The sequence below is a fragment of the Panthera pardus genome, unplaced genomic scaffold (assembly GCF_024362965.1).
Source record: "Panthera pardus isolate Hobbes unplaced genomic scaffold, ASM2436296v1 HiC_scaffold_4, whole genome shotgun sequence".
In the NCBI taxonomy this organism is placed as follows: domain Eukaryota; kingdom Metazoa; phylum Chordata; class Mammalia; order Carnivora; family Felidae; genus Panthera; species Panthera pardus.
Genome location: NW_026526969.1, coordinates 18,068,616 through 18,087,398, shown reverse-complemented (window position 1 = coordinate 18,087,398; position 18,783 = coordinate 18,068,616). Strand labels below are relative to the sequence as shown.

The 18,783-nt window shown below is 63.7% G+C and overlaps 1 protein-coding gene across 16 annotated transcripts in view; it reads right to left on the bottom strand.

Moving 5' to 3' along the window:
* The window catches only part of MAPK8IP3 (mitogen-activated protein kinase 8 interacting protein 3), a 47,654-nt gene that overhangs the window by 2,333 nt on the left and 26,538 nt on the right, over window positions 1-18,783 (bottom strand). For 9 of the 16 annotated variants that reach the window (XM_053893759.1, XM_053893769.1, XM_053893760.1 and 6 more), the window contains 23 exons: window positions 18,032-18,278; window positions 17,292-17,394; window positions 16,973-17,091; window positions 10,224-10,235; window positions 8,900-8,917; window positions 7,652-7,709; window positions 7,337-7,489; window positions 6,685-6,766; window positions 5,485-5,615; window positions 4,965-5,021; window positions 4,712-4,882; window positions 3,978-4,104; window positions 3,739-3,834; window positions 3,464-3,619; window positions 2,714-2,879; window positions 1,875-2,057; window positions 1,591-1,780; window positions 1,368-1,487; window positions 1,210-1,290; window positions 1,058-1,125; window positions 824-972; window positions 255-426; window positions 57-170 (listed from right to left, as the gene is read on the bottom strand). In XM_053893759.1, the coding sequence (XP_053749734.1) occupies window positions 57-170; window positions 255-426; window positions 824-972; window positions 1,058-1,125; window positions 1,210-1,290; window positions 1,368-1,487; window positions 1,591-1,780; window positions 1,875-2,057; window positions 2,714-2,879; window positions 3,464-3,619; window positions 3,739-3,834; window positions 3,978-4,104; window positions 4,712-4,882; window positions 4,965-5,021; window positions 5,485-5,615; window positions 6,685-6,766; window positions 7,337-7,489; window positions 7,652-7,709; window positions 8,900-8,917; window positions 10,224-10,235; window positions 16,973-17,091; window positions 17,292-17,394; window positions 18,032-18,278 (2,773 nt within the window). The remainder of the gene's footprint in view (window positions 1-56; window positions 171-254; window positions 427-823; window positions 973-1,057; window positions 1,126-1,209; window positions 1,291-1,367; window positions 1,488-1,590; window positions 1,781-1,874; window positions 2,058-2,713; window positions 2,880-3,463; window positions 3,620-3,738; window positions 3,835-3,977; window positions 4,105-4,711; window positions 4,883-4,964; window positions 5,022-5,484; window positions 5,616-6,684; window positions 6,767-7,336; window positions 7,490-7,651; window positions 7,710-8,899; window positions 8,918-10,223; window positions 10,236-16,972; window positions 17,092-17,291; window positions 17,395-18,031; window positions 18,279-18,783) is intronic. The other 7 variants (XM_053893773.1, XM_053893765.1, XM_053893768.1 and 4 more) reach the window with 6 other exon arrangements.

The window sequence follows — 18,783 nt, the reverse complement described above, 5'->3', positions numbered from 1 at the left end:
AACCCCGGCCCTGACTCTTGCCCTTTGGCGGCAGCTGTCGGTGGGGGGTGACTCACTCTCGGTCAGCGGGATGGAGATGACGACGCCGTTGCCGGTGCCCACCCAGAGGCGGTTCCCCGCGATGAGCAGGGCTGTGATGCGCACGAAGGAGAAGCCCAGCTTGCCTGTGCCTGGGGTGGGGGGAGGGGGGGGAGTCAGCATGGTGGGGCCAGGGGCCCTCCCTGCCCGCCCCCCGAGCCGTCGCAGCCCCTCACCCAGCATCTTGCTGACATAGGGTTCGATGTCCACGTCCTGCAGGTGCTGGTGGGTGTGGGCGTGGTAGAGCCTCAGCGTGGAGTCCAGGCGGATGGACACCCACACCCCGTCGCCGATCCACGCCAGCTGCCGGACCTGGCTCTCCCGCCGTGGGTGGGCGTCAAATGATTTCTGTGCAGTCACAGCAGCTTGTGTCAGTGGGGGCGGGGGGGGGTACTCTGACCCCGCCACGGCCACCGGGTCACTGCAACTTCCCCTCTACTGCCTGCTTTGCTCCTCAAGGTCCAGGCTCCTAGGAGGAGCTGTCGCCACCCACCGGCCCCCTCCGTGCACGGCCAGGTGGCTGAGGGGAGGCATGTGGGGCCCACGTGGTGTCACTCTGACTTGTCACAGAGTACAGCAGCAGGTGGGATCCGGACAGACGCACTCGCAGCCTAGCCGGTGACGTCGTCTCCCCGAGCACGTCTCCCGCGACCCCACGAAGCCCCCAGTGCCTGTTAGAAGGCACGTTGGGAGGGACACCAGCTGACCGCCCCTGCACGGAGACCCTCCTGCCGCCAGCACTCACCTCGATCTGCATCGTCTTGGGTTGGATGACGTGCACCTTGTTCTTGTAGCCGCACCAGACGCGGTCGTACACGACGGCCATGCAGCGGATGGAGTGGTGCGGGTGGCCCAGGTCCATCAGGTGGTAGTTGCTCAGGTCCCACTGGCCATCTGCAGAGAGCCCAAGACACCTGCTCACACCTGGCCGGGGCCCACCTCCGATCACACAGGGGTGGCTGCTCGGCCCGGGCCTCACCTTCGCCTCGGTGGAAGATGGCCAGCGTTCCGTCCGCCAGGGCCACCAGCACTCGCCCTTTCACGTGCCTGCAACGGAATGGTGGTGAGCGGGTGGAGGCCAGGCCACCCCGGGCCCCTCCCGTGCCCTGGCCTCTGCTGGCGGTCACATACACCAGGCTCAGGACGGAGTCCTTCAGCTTGATGGAGTGCAGACACTTCTTCCAGTTGGCCACAGCCGAGTGCACGTAGAGCCTGTGGGAGGAGGCCGTGGTGGGCAGGGGTGCTTGCCCGGGGACCCTGCCCCACCGCGGCCCCAGGGCCCCACCTACCAGCCGTTCTGGGCTCCCAGCCACATAGTGGGGGCAGCGCTGGTGCTGGCCCCCGCAGGGTCTGCGCTGGGCTCCGGCTCCGGCTGCACACCCCCCGTGTCGGCCTCCTGCCCGTTCTCGCTGCGGGAAGGATTGCGGCTCCGGGGTGGCCTGTGGAAGCCCGTCCCCGCCCGCCTCTGCCAGTCTCCCTCCCCTCTGTCTGCCCCGTCCCGAGATCGCCCACCTGCCAGGCTGGGTGCTGGGGGCCGGGGTGGGGGCCAGGTCAGTGAAGACGTGCTCCGTGAGGGGCCCGGGCCGCACCGCAGCTGCCTCCGCCTCGCTGGGCCCAGAGTCTGGCACCTCCGTGGCTTCTGTGGCCTCTTCCGTGGACTGAGCTGGATTGACCTTCCCGTTGGCGACGGCAGCCACCTCCCCTGCGTGAGGAGAAGGTGAGCCTGGCCGGCTGGGCAGTGGGGAGAAACACGGGGCGCAGAGAAGCTAGCCGCCCGGGCTCAGGCCCAGACTCACCTTGGCCCTTGTCCAGCACCGGGGTGTCCCCTCGGGAGGAGCAGTTGCTGCGTGGCACATTGCAGCGGGTGGCACAGCCCACCAGGGTGATACCCGCCAGCACACCGTCTGCACTGGAGTCTTCTGGGTTTACGTCGCCGTCCAGGAAGATCTCCCCCGGAGGGTAGTCGCTGTCACTGGCCGCTGGGGGGGGAGAGTCACGGCCCCGTCACTCCTCACCAAGAAGCCCCTACTGCAAGACCACACCCAGGGCTCCTGTCCCGGTGTGGGTGCTGGGGGAGGAGGTGGGCCCCAGGCTCTCCTCTCAGGCCAGCCCAGCCTCAGCACGGGGGCCTGCAGGCCACCGCTGCCTGGAGGCCTGGGAAGCCTGCGAGAGTGGAGTAGTGAGACTCTGGTCTCTGAACAAAGGGCTGTGGTCACGTGACAGAACCTTAAGAAGTCTGAGGAGCTTGGAGTCATCTCAGCAAATGGACCCCGGCAGGGCCCTGGCCACCCCCAGGTGCTGGCGTGCGGCAGAGCCAAGCCTGGGGGGGGGCCCCAGCTCTCCCTGCTGCAGCCGGGCGGTGGGAGCTGGGCCCCCCAGTAGGTCCACGTTGAGCACCCGACTGACGTTTCCGTCTGTCCCGGGGCCCAACGCATCTCCTTCCAGTTGGGTGAGTGGGCCTCACCTTGGGTCTCGCCAGTTGTTCACAACACTAATGGGGACACCCCCACAGGCTCCCGAGTGTCCACATCGTGTCCCAAGCAAGGCCGGGGCCGCCTCTATGTCGCAGCCACGTGCGGAGCGGCGCAGACCCCGGCGCTGTGGGTGTGGGCGTCCGCGCGGGGCTGGCCCTCACCTGGAATGCTGGAGATGCACAGGACGTGGGCATTGCAGACGGTGAACTGGTCCACCACGGTGCCCGGCTGGTTGGCATCGATGATGACCACCTTGCTGGTGGTCAGGGTGCTGGTGAGGATCCACACGCGGCTGGAGGTGGCATCCACCTCGGGGAGCTCTCTTGCCTGTTTTGGGGCACAGGAGACGGGGGCTGGTGCCGGGTGCGGGCCACACCAGCAGCCGCACGGGGCGGTGGGGCCACCTGGACTCTATCGGGAGATAACCTTGCCTGTGGCCTTAGGGGAGACGGCTGTCCTCCCTTGTAGCAGGGCGACAAAAACTCAGGACTGGACTTTCTACCAAGACTGCTGGCATGTGTGGCCTCACTCCCATGGAGAACTGAGCTCCTGAGTCTAAGTCCCTGCCCCCCAAGTCAGCCTAGGCCACAGAACAAGGACCCGTGGATGAATCATTTTCTGCCACCCTCCTGTGCACAGCTCGCAAGGACAGAGATGCGCCCGGTGGCCCGACCCCTCCAGCCCTACCGCCTGCAGAGCGTCTGGGCCTCCACACTTCCCCACCCGCCGAGGACAAAGCACAGGCCCCGCGTGCCCTGGACAGGGGGTGGGTCCTCAGATGAGCCCAGTCTCCAGCCCTGGCCCTAGTCATCCTGTCTCTGTCACCCCCAACAAGACTCCAGTGCCGGGCACAGCCCGAGTACACACACGGCAGCAAAGCAGGTGTCCCTGGCCCTGCCTTCCACTCTGACCTTCTTCTCGGGGGACGTGTGATTGCTCTTGGTCTCTCCTTCCACTTCCCGGTCGCAGGTCAGAGGGTCACGGCCTGGCGGGGGCTTGACTCCATTCGCGGAGTCGTCCTCACTCGGTTTCCACCCACTCAGGTTGACGCCCGCAGCACACCACAGCTGGGAGAAGGGTCGTGTGGTCAGGAGCCCAGTCCCCTCCGCTGGCCCCTGGGGGCGGCGGGGCCCGAGACAGGTGCTCCCGCCCACCCCCACGTGCCAGGCCGACTGGGCCGGCTCACCTTCATGGTTGGGTCCTTCTCCACCAGAGGGCGGCAGTACACGGGGACAGGCACGTTCTTCATCCGCGTGTCCTCCTGGCCCCCATTGGGACTCAGCTGCAACCACAAGGCCGAGCGGCCACGTGGGCGCGAGGCGCGGGGCAGAGGGCCGGCCCCGGGCAGGAAGGGCCGCGGGGGCACTGCAGGGCTGCCCCAGCACCCTCCCCACCCCACCCCGTGCCCCGCGCCCCCTGCAGCACCTGCTTGTACTTGGCCGGCAGGCTCCAGCCGCAGGCCTGCAGCCGCCCGTCGTCATTGCGCACGTGCTCGCGCACCTGCCGGTACTGCTCGCGCTTCTGCTCCCGGCGGGCGGACGAAGTGCAGTCACTGGGCAGGAGACGCGGCAGGTTACTCCTCAGCCGTGCGGGTCTGCCCTGTGGGGCGTGCGCCCCATACCCCGGTGCCCGTTCGGCCGTTGCTGCCACCGAGGGCTGGCTGGCAGCGGCCTGCAGTGAGGTGCCCTCCCCACCCCCCCCCCCGCCCCCAACCCTTTCCAGGGCAACGTCAGTCTTCTGATGCAAGACACAGAATTCCCCACTTCTGCCCTGGAGCCAGATTCTTGGTATCAAAACTAAGGAAAACATAAAATTCCAAAGGATGCCTATTCCCCGGAAGAAAGCTAACCTTGCTGGTAAACTTCCCATCAGCTCCACGCGTCCCTGTGGGGCGCAGGTGCGCAGGCCAGGAGGGGTTGGGGGGGTCACCCGGGGCAGGGGAGCACAGCTGAGAGACTTTGTGCAGGGACTGAGGGGAGGGACACCTGGGGCGCCCCGTGAGGGTGTGGGCACAGAGAGGTTAGCCTCCTTCCCACCAGGGACCCCGCCCCCAGCACAGGCCTCCCGCTCGGGCCTCGGAGCCCAGAGGGGAGAGGCCCCGGGACACACCGTGTCCTCCACGCCCCCCGCCCCCACGCAGGCCAGTGGGAGACACTCACTCATCGGGGAAGAACTCCAGAGGCCGGCTACCAGCCGAGATCTGGCACATGGCATGGCTGCGGCGCTGGCTGAAGCCGGCCGTGGTGGGTGATTTGTAGTGAATGTTCACCGACGGATAGGAGCGCTTGGCCGGAGGGGGGCTGGAGGAGGAGCTGAAGAGGCGGCTGAAGCTGCCAGCGGAGGCATGGGAAGTGAGGGGCGGCCAGTGGGGAGCCGTCCCTGCCCCCACCCCACCCCGGCTCCCCAACTCACAACTGCCAGATGGTGGACTTCTTCTTCTCCTGGACAGACGGATGCTCTCGGGACGCTCTGCGGGGAGGGGCCGGGAAGGAGCCCCGCTCGGCCAGCGTCCAGTGGACTTGCCCACACACCACACCCGCTCTGGGCCCTACCCAGTCAAACCCTGCACCGCTGTTGCGGGACTCTTCTGGCTTCGCTTGCCCAGGACCTTCTCAGGGGGTGGGGCGGGGGGGGCCCTCCCCGTGGCCAGGAATGGAGCCTCGGGGAAGAGGGGTCCCTGCGTGGGTCGGTTCAAATCCCCCGAGGGGTTCCAGCACACCAGGCCCAACAGGCCCCAGCCCAGCTCTAGCCCCTGGCCGGGTCGGGGCCCCCAAACAGGCTCCCGTGAGGCCCCTCCAGTCCTCCTATGAGACACGGGGCTGGGGTGCAGACCAAACTCAATCCCACCGTCAGGGCCTCCTCTGGGGGTCACAGATCACAAAGGGAGATGGGGGTGCCTTCCAGAACCCCAAGGGCAGCCTGGGGGACCCACCTGATCATCTCGGTCCACCGCACGGCCTCCTGAAGCTCCATCAGCCTTTCTTTGTACTGGTTCCGCTCCATGAGCACACGCGCCATCTCCACCCGCGTGAAGCGGCGGCGCTGCGCCATGGGGATCTTGTCCTGGGGGGGGGGGGCGCTGCCGGTCAGCCAGCGAGGGGCCTGCGGGCCGACTCACACTGCGCTTCCTCACCGGGCCGGCCCAGGTGTGGGCGAATCCCAGGGCGGGTTCCCACGGAGCCTCAGGAAACGTGGCGGGGAGGGTGTGGGCAGGGGGCAGGAGATGCCGGGGCCTGCCCGCCCCCAAAAGGTCACACGATACACTTGAGGGCTACGACACGGCCCCTGGACACCCTGGCGATCCCAGGTGGAACCGTCCGTCAACGCTAACAGGTGAGGCCGGTCCCAGGTGGAACCATGGGAAGACAGGTTCTAGGGAAGGTGCAGTGAGCAGGACCCGGGGTCACACGTCCGAGTAGGACGTGGGAGGTTCTGGCAGATGTGTGGGGTCTGCCGTCTGTGGGTGCTGTGGCAGGACCAAGTCCGCTCCGAGGAGCTGTGTCCTGGGATGCTACAGGCTGGCACAGGGGTGAGGGGCCAGGGGGAGCTGCTGGGCCAGAGAGTATGAGACCCCGGCCCCACGCAAGGAGGCAAGGGCTCCGATCGATGCCTCCCGTGGGTCCACGATTCACCCGCACCTTTGTTTCTGCTCCCGGGGGTGGGGTTCACTGGGCTGAAGGAGCACCTACTGCGTCTCGGATGGCTGCTACGTGAGCAGCACCCTGACACCCCCGAAGCTAGGAGCTGACAAGAGGTGCGGCCAGGACGCACCACTCACTTTGGGACGAGGAGCTGGGCCCCACCCTCTCCTGCAGGAAAGCGGCCCAGTCACCGGACCTGGGCTCTATTCCGGAAAGGAGGCCAGAAGGGGTCCACGAATTACGGGCAAAGGCCCCTACAAACATTCCCTGCATGTCAGGTACGAACCCCCAAGGAGCAGAGGGCTCCTGAGAACATTGCTTGCACCTCAGGGGGGGCCCACAGGCCGAACAGGGGTTCCCACTAAGAAGGGGCAGAGGAGCTGACAGAGGAAGGATGAGGAGGGCCCAGAGACCCAGAGAATTAGCGCGCCCCGGGAGCCCACCCAGCACCACCCGCCCCCCCTGCCCCGCATGTTAATAGTGGAATATACCAATTCTGTACAGAGATAGCTGCTTACATCCTCCACCTCTTCTTTGGGTTCGCGGCGGGCGATGATGGCTTCTGACTTCACTCTGCAGGACGAGGAGGGAAATGTGACTGTGGGGAGGGGGGGGCAGAAGCCCACAGCCCTGCTAGCTCACGCCCGGAAGCCCAGATGTCTCTCCTGGCTGCCCAGCAGGGCCGTGGGGCCTGGCTAACGGGCAGGCAGGGCCACGTGCACAGGCGGCAGGGTCGCAGGCCGGCCCTAGACAGGTGTGCGGCACCTGCAGGCCCGACAAGTGCCGCCTGCCCCCCCCTCCTGTCACACCCCCACTCCGGTCTGGAGCTACAGGCACCCCTCAGATGAGCATCAGGCTGGAAGAGAAGCCACAGGGAGGTGCAGAGTGCTGGGGAGGGGACCCCAGAGCTTCCTGGGTGCCTGAACTCCCTCCTCCTCAATAAACATAAGGCATGAGAGTGGCAGGACACCCAAGGCGCGATATCCATGCCTCCTGGGGGACTCCCGGGAGGATGGGGAGAGGAGGCCCACAAGTGAGCTGGAACAGAGAGGAGGTGAGGCTGCCGCCCGGGGGAGGAGAGGACTGGGGTGGGGGGCGGGCCTGGCCCCTCCTCCTCCCAGGAGCCTCCAGGCCTACGCTCACCTCCTCAACTCCTCCTCCAGATCCTTGATGCGGCCCTCCAGCCGGGCTTTGGCCTGTCTGGCTGCTTCCAGGTCCCCTTTCAGCACCTCCTGCTCCCCGGACAGCTGGTCCACCTTGGCGATGAGGTCATTCTTCACCACGTTCAGGGCGTTTCTTTGGAAAGGCATAAAGACGAGGGCTCTGCGTGAGCCAGCCTGCTCGCTATGATGGGGGTCTCCAAGGGGCTGCGAGGTCACAGCTCTGGGTTGCTACAGGGAGGCCTGGCCCTGGGGGAGGGCCATCTCAGCAAACCCTGTGCCAGACAGGAGTCCTTACTTGGTTTCTAGAAGCTGTGAGTTCTCCAGCAGCAGGTTCCCCACTTCCTTGCCCATTCCTGCAACAAAAGGCACAGAGAGATTACCTGTGCCTGGCGAGGCCAGACCCTGACACTACTGTACCTGCCCCAGAGTACCAAAATTCCTCCCTGGGGAGTGGCTCAGCCCTGGGAGGGCAGAGGCGAGGGCGCGAGGCCAGCAGTCTGGTCTCCGGGAAGCCAGACAATGCCTGCAGAGGGATCTCTGCGGCTCCTCAGGCGGGCTCTCAACCCAACAACGCGGTCAGGGATGCAAGCCCAGAACAGCCCCTGGAGGGTACTGAGGAGGGCCTGCTGCCTCAATGGGCACGGATAGCCCGGGTTGAGCTCCCATGGCTATCCACGTGAGGCCAGTGTGCTGCAGGGCCCAGCCGGCACCAGCGTGAGCTGGCCCCAAGGACCACCTCAATCTGTCCTCTCTGCCAGCATCCTCCTGTCTCCCCTCGCTCTTCGGGAGGCAGACCCTTTGCAGGGCCGTCCCCGGGAGAACAGCGGTTGGTACTGTGGTGATGGGGACAGAGAAGGCAGCTCAGGACGGCAGAGAGCCCCCGGCCAAGAAGACGGGATGGCCCCATGGTAGGCGCGGCCCTCCACCGGGGCCAGGAGCAGGGCTGGGGGAACCTGGCCCGCCGCGGTGGGGACAGCAGGAGGCAGGGGTAAGGGAGAGCGGGGAGGACACGCTCCCTGGGGTTGGTGCCCAGAGGGGCCGACCCGGCCCCTGTAAGCCAGCCCCAAAGTGGACCCCGCCGTCTGAGCTTTGCAGGCGCGCCACAGCAACTCCAAAGGACTGAACCTCATCTGTTGGGACAGAAAGCCCCAGAGACCCAGGGTCTGTTCCTCCCATTCACCAGCCCCCCCCACCCCCGGTATGAGGCGATCGTGAGACGAGACCCCCGACACACACGGTGTGCGCAGAGTGGGTTCTGACGACTGTCCCCATCTGCACCCCCTGGCCTCGGATGTGGCCCGCCCCCCTCCACCTGTCCAGGGTGTGCTCAGAGGGAGGCGGCTGGGGGGCTCAGCACTGCAGCTCCCCACTCGAGCCCCAACCCCACCCTGGAGCCAGGAGTGCCTGTGGCCCCTGCTGACCCCACCGCCAATCCCACCATGCAGAGCAAAGCAAAAGGCTCAGGAAGCACGAGAAGGTGTGAGGCAGACAGAGGAAGCCAAGAAAGGGAGGAACGCAAACTGAAACAGGGCCTTGGGCTTACCAAAGAAATCATGGCGCACTGCGAGAGTCGTCCCAGTGCGGGAGCCCAGTGCGGGAGCCGGGTGGCGGGGGGAGGGGGGGGGCAGGGGAGGGGAGGGGAGGAGAGAAAGAAGCGCATTAAGCCTCAGTGAACAGCAGGGCGGCGGTGCCGTGTGGCTGCTTCTTGCTGTGTTAGGGGTGGACACGGGGGAGGGCAGCAGGGCCAGGGGGGTGGCACGGAGCCTGCTTCTCGCTGGGTTAGGGGTGCACACAGGGGAGGGCTGGGAGGGCTGGGGGGTGGACACAGGAGAGGGCGGGAGGGAGGCCGGGGGTTGGACACAGGAGACAGGGGGAGGGAGGGCTGGGGGGGGGTGGACACAGGGGAGGGTGGGCAGGCCGGGGGGGGGGGGTGGCACGGAGCCTTCTTCTTGCTGGGTTAAGGGTGGGCACAGAAGAGGCCAGGGGTGCCGGGAGGTGGATGCAGGGGAGGGCTAGGAGGGCCAGAGGGTGGACACAGGGGAGGGTGGGAGGCGGGGGGGTGGATACAAGAGAGGCCGGTAGGGCTGGTGGGTGGACACAGGGAGAGCTGGGAGGGCTGGAAGGTGGACATAGGAGAGGGCTAGGAGGGCCGGGGTGGTGGACACAGGGGAGGGCCGGCGGGCAGGTGGGATGGACACAGTGGTGGGTTGGGAGGGCCGGGGGTGGCACGGAGCCAGCTGCTCCTTCTGGACATTGCATCCTTGGCTGCACAGGTCACCAGGCCAAGGGCAGCGGGTGATGAGATGAGGGGCCGGGAAGTGTACTTGACCCCGTGCACCAGAGTCCTGGGCCGTGAGGGTGGGGGTTAAGGGCACAAGTCTGCAAATGAGGGAAAGCTGTGCCCGGGGACCCGGCATGCCTTCGAGCACACAGGGGAGGCCGCGTGTGGACGGGCCGGGGCCTCAGAATCTCCTGCTGCGAACAATCGGAGAAGCCCGGGGCTGGGCCATCTGCCACGTGGGCATGGGACCCCTGACTTCTGGGGCGTGCCTGACAGGGGAGAACCCTGAGAAATGTCACTGGGGCACTCTCTGCCTTTGAGGGACAGGGTCCAGGGCACAGCCATTCTCCCTCACGTGTCAGGGCCATTGTCAGTGGGCTAGTAGAGCAAACCAAGAGAAGCTTCCGAGCGGCAGTAGGCTGGTAAGCAGAAGCACGTGTGCCTTAGTGGCCTGGAGGGGACCCAGGAAGGGACAGGCCGCACAGCCTGCGGTGACTGGACGGCAGTGGGGAGTGTCCCCAGGATGCCCCCCACTGCAGCCGGACAGCGCCGTGAGGAGGGGTGGCAGACGGGCGGAGATACGCACCTGAGAACTCCCCTGGGGCCGTGTCCAGCAAAGCACAGAGAGACGGGGGAAGGAAGTGACAAAGGTCAGTTGGTGACTGGAACCAACAAAATAAAGAAATTCTTATTACAGAGAAAGCAACAACGCGTGAAAGAATACAAGCAGATGTCACCAGGCCTGTGGGCGACAAATCCCACCGGGGACGGCGACCCTGAAGGAAAACAGAGACCCCGAGCGCCGGGCCCCACGCCTGCTCAGCCCTCAGGAGGGCGAGGCCCCCGAAGACGCAGCAGCGACGGCCGGGGAAGGTGAGAGGGTGTGGGCGCGGGGGCTGTGCCAGGGGCCCGGGGCGTCCAGGCCCCAGGTGCCCCCAGAGCGCGTGAGCTTGGCCTCGTGGCCCCCCGCCTCTCCCGCCAGCCCAGGCCTTTCAGGAAGGGCGCGACCTCAGGGAAAGGACGGCCAGAAAAAGAGAAAGAAGCAAGGGCCCGGCTGGCAGGGAGGGAAAGGCAGGCAGAAAGCAGGGGCGCTGGGGACAGGGGTGGAGGCGTGTGGGGCCGGCAGTGCCTTCCTCCTGGGCTCCAAACTTTTCCCAGCTGAAGACTGGGTGCAACAGTACTGTGTACGTGGTCACTTCGTCACTTGACGTAAACGACACAACACACAACGTGCCGCAGGAACTGAAATGATAAAGGAATGTGCCAGCTCAACAGTGGACGTGACCGCTCGTCTCGACCCCCCAGGGCAACCGTGCTCGAGAGCTGATCTTCTGTCTCTCAGAAGTCTTTCCAGATAAACACCAGCTTTTCTTTTTAATATTTTTATTTTTGAGAGACAGAGACAAAGCACGAGCAGGGGAGGGGCAGAGAGAGAGAGGGAGACACAGAATCCGAGGCAGCTCCGGGCTCCCAGCTATCAGCACAGAGCCTGACGCGGGGCTTGAACTCACGAACTGTGAGGTCCTGACCTGAGTTGAAGTGGAACGCTTAAGTGATTGAGCCACCCAGGCGCCCTGAAGAACACCAGCTTTTAAAACACAAAACCGGGGCGCCTGGGTGGCTCAGTCGGTTAAGCGTCCGACTTCGGCTCAGGTCATGATCTCGCGGTCCGTGAGTTCGAGCCCCGCGTCGGGCTCTGGGCTGATGGCTCAGAGCCTGGAGCCTGCTTCCGATTCTGTGTCTCCCTCCCTCTCTGCCCCTCCCCTGTTCATGCTCTGTCTCTCTCTGTCCCCAAAATAAATAAAAAACGTTAAAAAAAAAAATTAAAAAAAAAATAAAACACAAAACCAAAGGGGCACCTGGGTGGCTCAGTCGGTTAAGCGTCTGACTCTTGGTTTTAGCTCAGGTCATGGTCTTGCGGCTTCGTGGGTTCCAGGCCCACGATGGGCCCTACACCGGCAGTGCAGAACCTGCGTGGGGTTCACTCTCTCCCTCTGCCCCTCCCTCCCCACGCTGTGTCTTTCTCTCTCCCAATAAATACATACATACATAGGCACATATGCACAAACCAAGGGCAAATACCCAGCCTTGTGGGCCATTTGCTCTGTCCCACCTGACCCCGTGTCACGGGACTGTGCACTGGAGATCTGCGCTCGCCTGGGATGAGCGCTCAGCGCACAGGGGCGTGCACTCACCGCCCAGCACCCCGGACTTCCAGGCGGGGACGGGTAGGAGTGACCGCTCACCTCACCCCGCCAGCACGGCTCCGCGGGCCGCACGACCACCTCCCGGCCGTGGGCGCCCTAGCACCTGCTTCGTGTTTGTTGCTCTTGTGAGGAAAAAAACAAAAACGAAAACTCATCTGTGTTTTCTCTTTTCTGTCCTGCCTCATTCTTGAAGTTGAACATCTTTTTGTGGTTGGTGGGCATCTTCTGGGAACTTCCTGATTTCGTCCTCTGCTCAGGTTCCACTGTACTTGACCTCTGTCAGCGAGGGAGATCGCGTATATGTTAACTTGTGCGCAGCCACACCTGGCAGCACTTTCCTCTACAGTTGTGGCGATGCAGAGAACACTCTCCGGCGTTCTGCCAGTCCCGCTGTCCTTGCGTGTTTACGTTTAGGTCCGAAGTCCCCCTACAAAGTCTTCTGTGTACGGCGGGAGGTTGGGACCAGACTTCATTCTTCACCAAATGGCTATTCAACTAATCCACCCGTTTTCCGGTGATGTGAAGCACCACATTCAGCGTCGGTGAATTCCCACGCGGGGCCAGCTCTCCTCACACGAACCGGAGGGGTCACCGGTTTGTTGCCACCCTGGGTCCGCCGCCCTCCGCGTCACAGCTTGTAAACCCTTTGGTGCCTGGAGCGTCAGGCAGCCCTGCAGTCTGTTCTTTCTTAGCCCTTTCCGGGCTCTTCTCACATGTTCTCCTGGACAGAGTCTGGAGTCTGCTCACAAAGCTCTTTGGCCGGGGCTGGGTACGGACGGACAATGGGCTGAGCCGTGAGGCCACCCGGCAGCTTTACAGAGCTCAGCCTGCAGACCCGGAGCGTGCAGGAGTTCTCGATGCATGAGGCCTTTCATGTTCTTTTTTTAAATGTTTATTTTTTTCTGAGGGGAGGGAAGGGCAGAGAGAGAGGGAGACACAGAATCCGAAGCAGGCTCCAGGCTGTCAGCACAGAGCCTGATGCGGGGCCTGAACTCAACGAACTACAAAATCATGACCTGAGTTGAAGTCGAATGCTTAACCGACTAAGCGACCCGGGCGCCCCTTTCTACGTTCTTCCGTCATGTTCCCGAGTTCTGTGCACATGGGCTGGTCTCTCTCTCAAGGTTAACGTCTAGACAGCGTCTGGGTCTGGTTGCCACGGGGCGGGACCCCGCTACCTGGGCACAGCGCACCGGGTAGAAAGCACGTCCGGTCGGCCTGTGCGGCCTTCAGACTCCAACTCAGTGACGCAGGGTGCACTGCCTGGCTCGTCTGAGCCTCAGTTTCCTCGTCCGTGAAGGAGACCTCCGTAGCTCGGGCTCCCTGGAAACTCCCTGGTAGACGCCCAGCACGTGCTACGTGGTCACTAGGTGCTAACTCCTCGGCTCCCCAGCTACGTCAGCTCTGAGAGGCGCACTCTCGAAGCACGGCACCTCTGAGACTGGGCGTGCTCTCACGATCGAAGGCGTGTCCCCCTTCAACTTGAAGCAAGGGCTTCCTTTCGTGGAGATTTCTAAACTAACGGTGTATCTTACAAGCGGTGCGGTCAGCTCAGTGAAACGTAACAAGACAGGCCCATCCAGGGTCCTTCCTTCTTTGCTGAAGGAATTCACAGTCCAAATGCCGTGGCGAACAGACACGATCCAAATGCCCGATCCAGACATGCAGAGCTTTGAAGGACGCCGTCCTCGGCCACGCCGACAACATCACCGTGTTTCTGCTATTGCAGGACCTTGCCACTGTGAGGACTGCCGCCCACTGGCCGCAGGCTTTTTGCTGTTTAGCAGCCACACAGGGAATGCAGGGGACAGGCGCGAGGCTCTTCAGAAAGACTCTAGCCGAGCCAGACAACGGGGCTGGGGCCCCTCGGCGAGGGGACTGGAGCCGACCCCAGCCCATTCCTCCACCCTGCTGGGCAAAGGGAGGGCTCCTCTGCCTGGCGCCCCACTGACACAGTGTGACAGCGCCCGATTCCTTCTCAACTCCCCGGGGGCAGCCTGCCTTTCAGATGCCCGTCGTGCCTAAGGCTCCGGAAGGGCACGCCCAAGAACGGGGCCCACGCCAGCCAGAACAGAGCGGTGCCCAGGGTGGCCACCGGCCAGTGACCAATGACGGGACGCGCTGGCGGGCAGGCCACCCAGAGTCACGGGCGGCGACGAGGCCGGCCAACTCCAGTCATCCTCCACGACCACACGAGGGACCAAATGTGGAGCAGAAGCATCAGCCACGATGGCCAGCAGTGGATGAAGGGCCACGTGAGGTGGGGGCCCGTCTGTGCCACGGAGCACCGCTCTGCCAGGGAAGGATGGAACGCTGACCCCTGCTACAACACGTACAAACCTCACGGGCACTTGTGCACAGAAAGAGGCCAGGTGGAAGAGGAGGGCCAGGTGACAGGAAGCGCCCAGGAGGGCGAGCGCACAGACACGGATGGGTCACTGTGCGTGGGCACAGGCTTCCTTCGGGGGGGACAGTGCTCTAGAGCTGTGGGGTGCTGACCTCACGGCCCTGAGCTCACTCAGAGACACTGGACTGTGCACTCTGGGCAAACCCATCACATTCCATCCCTAGAAAAGCACAGAGGGCGGTCAGTCATGCCTGCTGCTCTGGCTGGACCTGGGTTCAAGTCCCCATTGTGCTGCTTCACTTCACCTTCCCCGGGCTCAGCTTCTTCATCTATGAAATGGCGGCGGCAGCACCCCAGATTAAAGGCAGACGCGCACATCTAACGCTGGTGTGACTCTTCTCGTGACCGTGTCGATGACTGGAACCGTGTCGTGAGATGAGACTGAAAAGCACAAGGTCTGGGACTCCGGCTGGGCGCCTCCCCTACGGTCCCCTCCCCAACCTGCGGCCGGCCCCTAAACACGGTGCGGGGCAGCTGAGCTGCCCACGGCCAGGAACTCGAACGTGGAGCCGGGTCGCGGACACGCGAACGCCGTGTGCCTATGTGCTCTTCCAGGGAGAAGGCCGCCACCTCTTTCATCAGAGACTCAGGAGTGCAGCACACACGAGACCCTCGCGCCCTCACAGCCTCCAAGGTGGGCCTGGCAGAAAGGTGCTCCTTCGCGGACACACACGTGTGCCCGGTCACCCACTACAGCCTTGCTCCCGGGCACAAACTCTAGGGGCGGGAGTTCCTTCCCATGCCGCTCCCGGCCTGGCAGCTCCAACGTCTGAAGGACAGCCAGGCACGAGCCCAACGGAAGCCACGTCTGGGAAAGCAACGTGGAGCCAGTGTCAGGAGCCCACATCTCTACGCTGAGGTTCCCACCTCTAGAAACCCGCCTTAAAGAAGTCTCCAGGGGGGCGAGCTGATTTACGCCCATAGGTATCTGTGACCGCAGTATCCAAACAGCAAAAATCAGAACCCTGGCAGAATGGGTTGAGCAATTTACAGTCTCATGCCACAAGGTGATGCGCACTGGGGGTAGTAGCAGGTCAGAGAAATGGTAACATCGCCCACAAAGGGGAGGACAGACATGACCCGAAACCCCCCACGTGCCACGTACGTGTGTGTGCTACGGCACCTGGGAAGGTGCACTTGTCACGATCGTCTGGTTTTTACTCTCTTATTGGCAATTTCTGGTATTATGCGAATATTGTTATAAACGCGTACTACTTTTCCAAAAATAAAAATTGGAACGTATATAGGATTACCTGAATTCTATAAAGGAGAAGGGAAAGGTGTCAGAATATTGCAAATGATTTCCTCGAAGTACCTTTTTTCTCTATGTTAACAGTTTCTGTTATTTTTTTAAGTAGGCTTCACCGCAGGCGGCTGTGCTCCCGGGAGGCCTCCGCGGCCCGAGCGAGACAACCAGCAAGGCTGGAGCTAAGAGAGTGAGGCTGTGCAGATGGAAACCACCGGCTGGTGGCCCTCCCTCATGGGCTCCAGCCGGGCCACGTCTGCAGCCGGAAGCCCGGCCATCCACCGAAGACACTGCCATCCACACAGGGGAGCTGAGCCCGAGGCAGACACACTCTACAAATGTCCTCAAGTCCCTGATGGCCAAAGGTCACCAGTGCAGAGGGACACTGGTGGCAAGTAGAACTCTTCGACGCAAGGGGCGCCTGGGCGGCTCAGTCGGTTGAGCGTCTGGCTCCTGTTTTCAGCTCAGGTCATGATCTCGTGGGTTCGAGCCCCTTTGTCAGACTCTTGGCTGACAGTGCAGAGGCTGCTTAGGATTCTCTGTCTCTGCCTCTCTCTCTGCCCCTCTCCCACTCTCTCTCTCTCAAAATAAATAAACATTAAAAAACAAAACCAACCTCATCCACGTGAGGCAGCTCCACCTCCTTGGGCAGCACGTGACCAAACCCGGGCCACAGGGCCTGCAGGCGGCCTCACGGATTTCTGGGCTGAAGTGGCACCGCCGACTGGCTGCCCCCTCCTAAGCCACGAGAGCTGGGGGTACCATCCCTCCACAGAAGCCGGCGTGGGGAGGAGAGGACAAGCCAGAGCCACTGATCCCCCACAACACGGTCACCCTCTGCCCCGGAGGTTGCCTTGCTGGGAGGAAGGGACCGAGAGCTCTGGTCCTGCAGCAGGCCTTCAGGGGACGAGGTCAGCGGGGGCAGGAGCTGGCGGGGGGGGTGGGGGGTTGAGGCGTGCCACTGCAAGGATCCGATTTCCCACCTGGCCCCGGACCCCGAGGGCAGTGCTCGGCTGCATACACGGCGTCTACATGCCTCACGCCCACCCCAGGACAGGAAGCAGGCCCCGGAGGGAGTCCACACGGGGAAGTGTCTCTGCACCCATTTCTGACCCAGGTGCAGGGAGCTCTGGAGGCGACCACGGTGCCGAGGGCTTGCAGATGGGCAGCGACCCTGTCTGGGCATTTTCTGCGAGGAGCACAATTGCTAAAAAGTTCACCGCCTAGGCACGGGCACAGTTTTCAGGGTGATGGAACGCTCTAAAATTAGGCAGTAACACAGCTCTGTGAGCACCCTGAAACCCACTGAACTTTATCCTTTAAGGGGATACCTTTTATGGAATGTGAAATGTATCTCGACAAAACTGTGAAAGAAACCCCTAGGTTGCAGCTGACAAAGACTTTGCTTTCATTACGAACAAAAGCAACGGCAGCAAGCCCGAGGCCCTGGGGTCACGGGGGTGGCCTGAGTTTACCTAGCAGGTCCGCTCCTTCATCCACGTCCCCGATGACCTCCGACCCCGCGGTCGACAGTTCGTGGTACAGGGAGTCAGTGTTGATGCCAAAAGCCTTGTTCACGATCCCCTGGGTTGGGCTGTGAGGACATGCAGCCGGGGGAGGGCAGGGTGAGTGGGCAGCGTTCTGGGCTGGGGGGGGGGGGGCTCTCCAACACCGCCCGAGGGGCCGCTCAATGCCAGCGCTGCCTGTGCAAGAGGCTGCAGGGGGCACCTTCGCCAAAGGCCCCACCTCCACAGTGAACGCTGAGCCCACCCGGCCCCAGGGCTCAGTGAGTACCTGTTGCCCGTGCGATCGAGACGGGGCTCCCGACTCATGTCCAGCTCCGGGGTGGAGTCGATAATGTCTTGAACATCAGACCACTCGTCACTGCTGCCCATGCCTGAGGGGTGGGGGGGACACACAGGAACCCCAGGGTTAGGGGGGGCGCCTGCCCTCTGGCCCCGTATCTGGAGACCCCACACTAGACCCCCGCCAGGCAGGGACCGTCAGGAAAGGGCTTCCTCCTCGCCGGCGGCCACGTGGGGCCCCTTCATCAGAACCGGGTCTCCTTTTCATGACCTCCAACGACCAGACCCAAAGCCCTGTCTCTCCTCCTGTCCCTCCTCTAGTGAGTGCGTCTGCTGGGTGATGGCAGTGTACCGTCAGAAGCCGGGTTGCCCCCTGAGTCCACACGCTGAAGCCACAGCCCCCAGAACCCCTGCATGTGACTGCATCTGCAGATGGGGACTCTGAAGAGGTGAAGGCCACATGGGCAGGCCCTGGTCTCATCTGACCGTGTCCTAAGAGGAAGGGACGACCCCACGAGGACACTGGGAGGCGACGGCTGCCTGCACGCCCGGCAGAGGCCTCACGGGGAGCCAGCCCGCCACCCTGATCGCTCACTTCTGGCTCCGTGGCCGGGGAGCCCACGAATGTCTGCGCTGTCTGTGCTGGCGCCCGAGCTAAAAGCGGTAGCCAGAAGGGACGGCAGGATGGGGGGGGGGGGGCGCCCGGGAGCACGCGGGCGGCCGAGGCACCTATGCTGACGTTCCGCATCTCCTGTGTGACCTGGACCTCCATGTTGCGGCTGTTGCGCTTCTCCCGAGCCCGCTTGCTGCTCTTTGTGCTGGCGCCGTAGTCCCCCAGCGGCTGCAGGCTCTCGTTGAGCGGCGTCACCGCCACCGAGGGCACGGAGGACGTGGGCGTGTTGGACTTGGTGCCCGTGGTGCTGGGCGTGGCAGCCGCGGAAGACTGGCCCGACTCGGACATCTCGTCCTGCGGACACTAGGGCCGAACACAGGGAAGGGAGAAGCTCGTCATGTGGGCCACCACGCCCCCAGGCTCTGGGTACGGCCGGGCACGCCGTGCAGGGCCAGCAGGGGCCTTGGCCACCTCCACGGGGCCCCCCGTGCTGGGCTCCCTCGGCCACGGTCACACGGCGCTCTGTGCCGGGACCGGGAGGGACAGGAGGACCCCTGCTCTCCTGTCGGGCCAGCTCCTCGGGCCCGGTCCCTTGGTTCACCCAGCCACTCCTCCCACTTTGCAGAGGCTGCTGCCACCTTATTTAAATGCTGCACATCGGGGCTTTTAGCCTGCACGCTCCCGGGAACAGCCCGCCGATGCCGCGTGTGATGGACATGAAGCTACGTGAACATGACAAGCAACCCTTTGCAGCCAGCGGTGGGGGGGGGGGGGGTCGGAAACAAGGTGTGCCTCAGGACGGGGCGGAGGGCTCTCCGGGGCCTGGGAGGAGGCTGAGCATGCCTTCGGATCAAGCTACGGGTGCTGC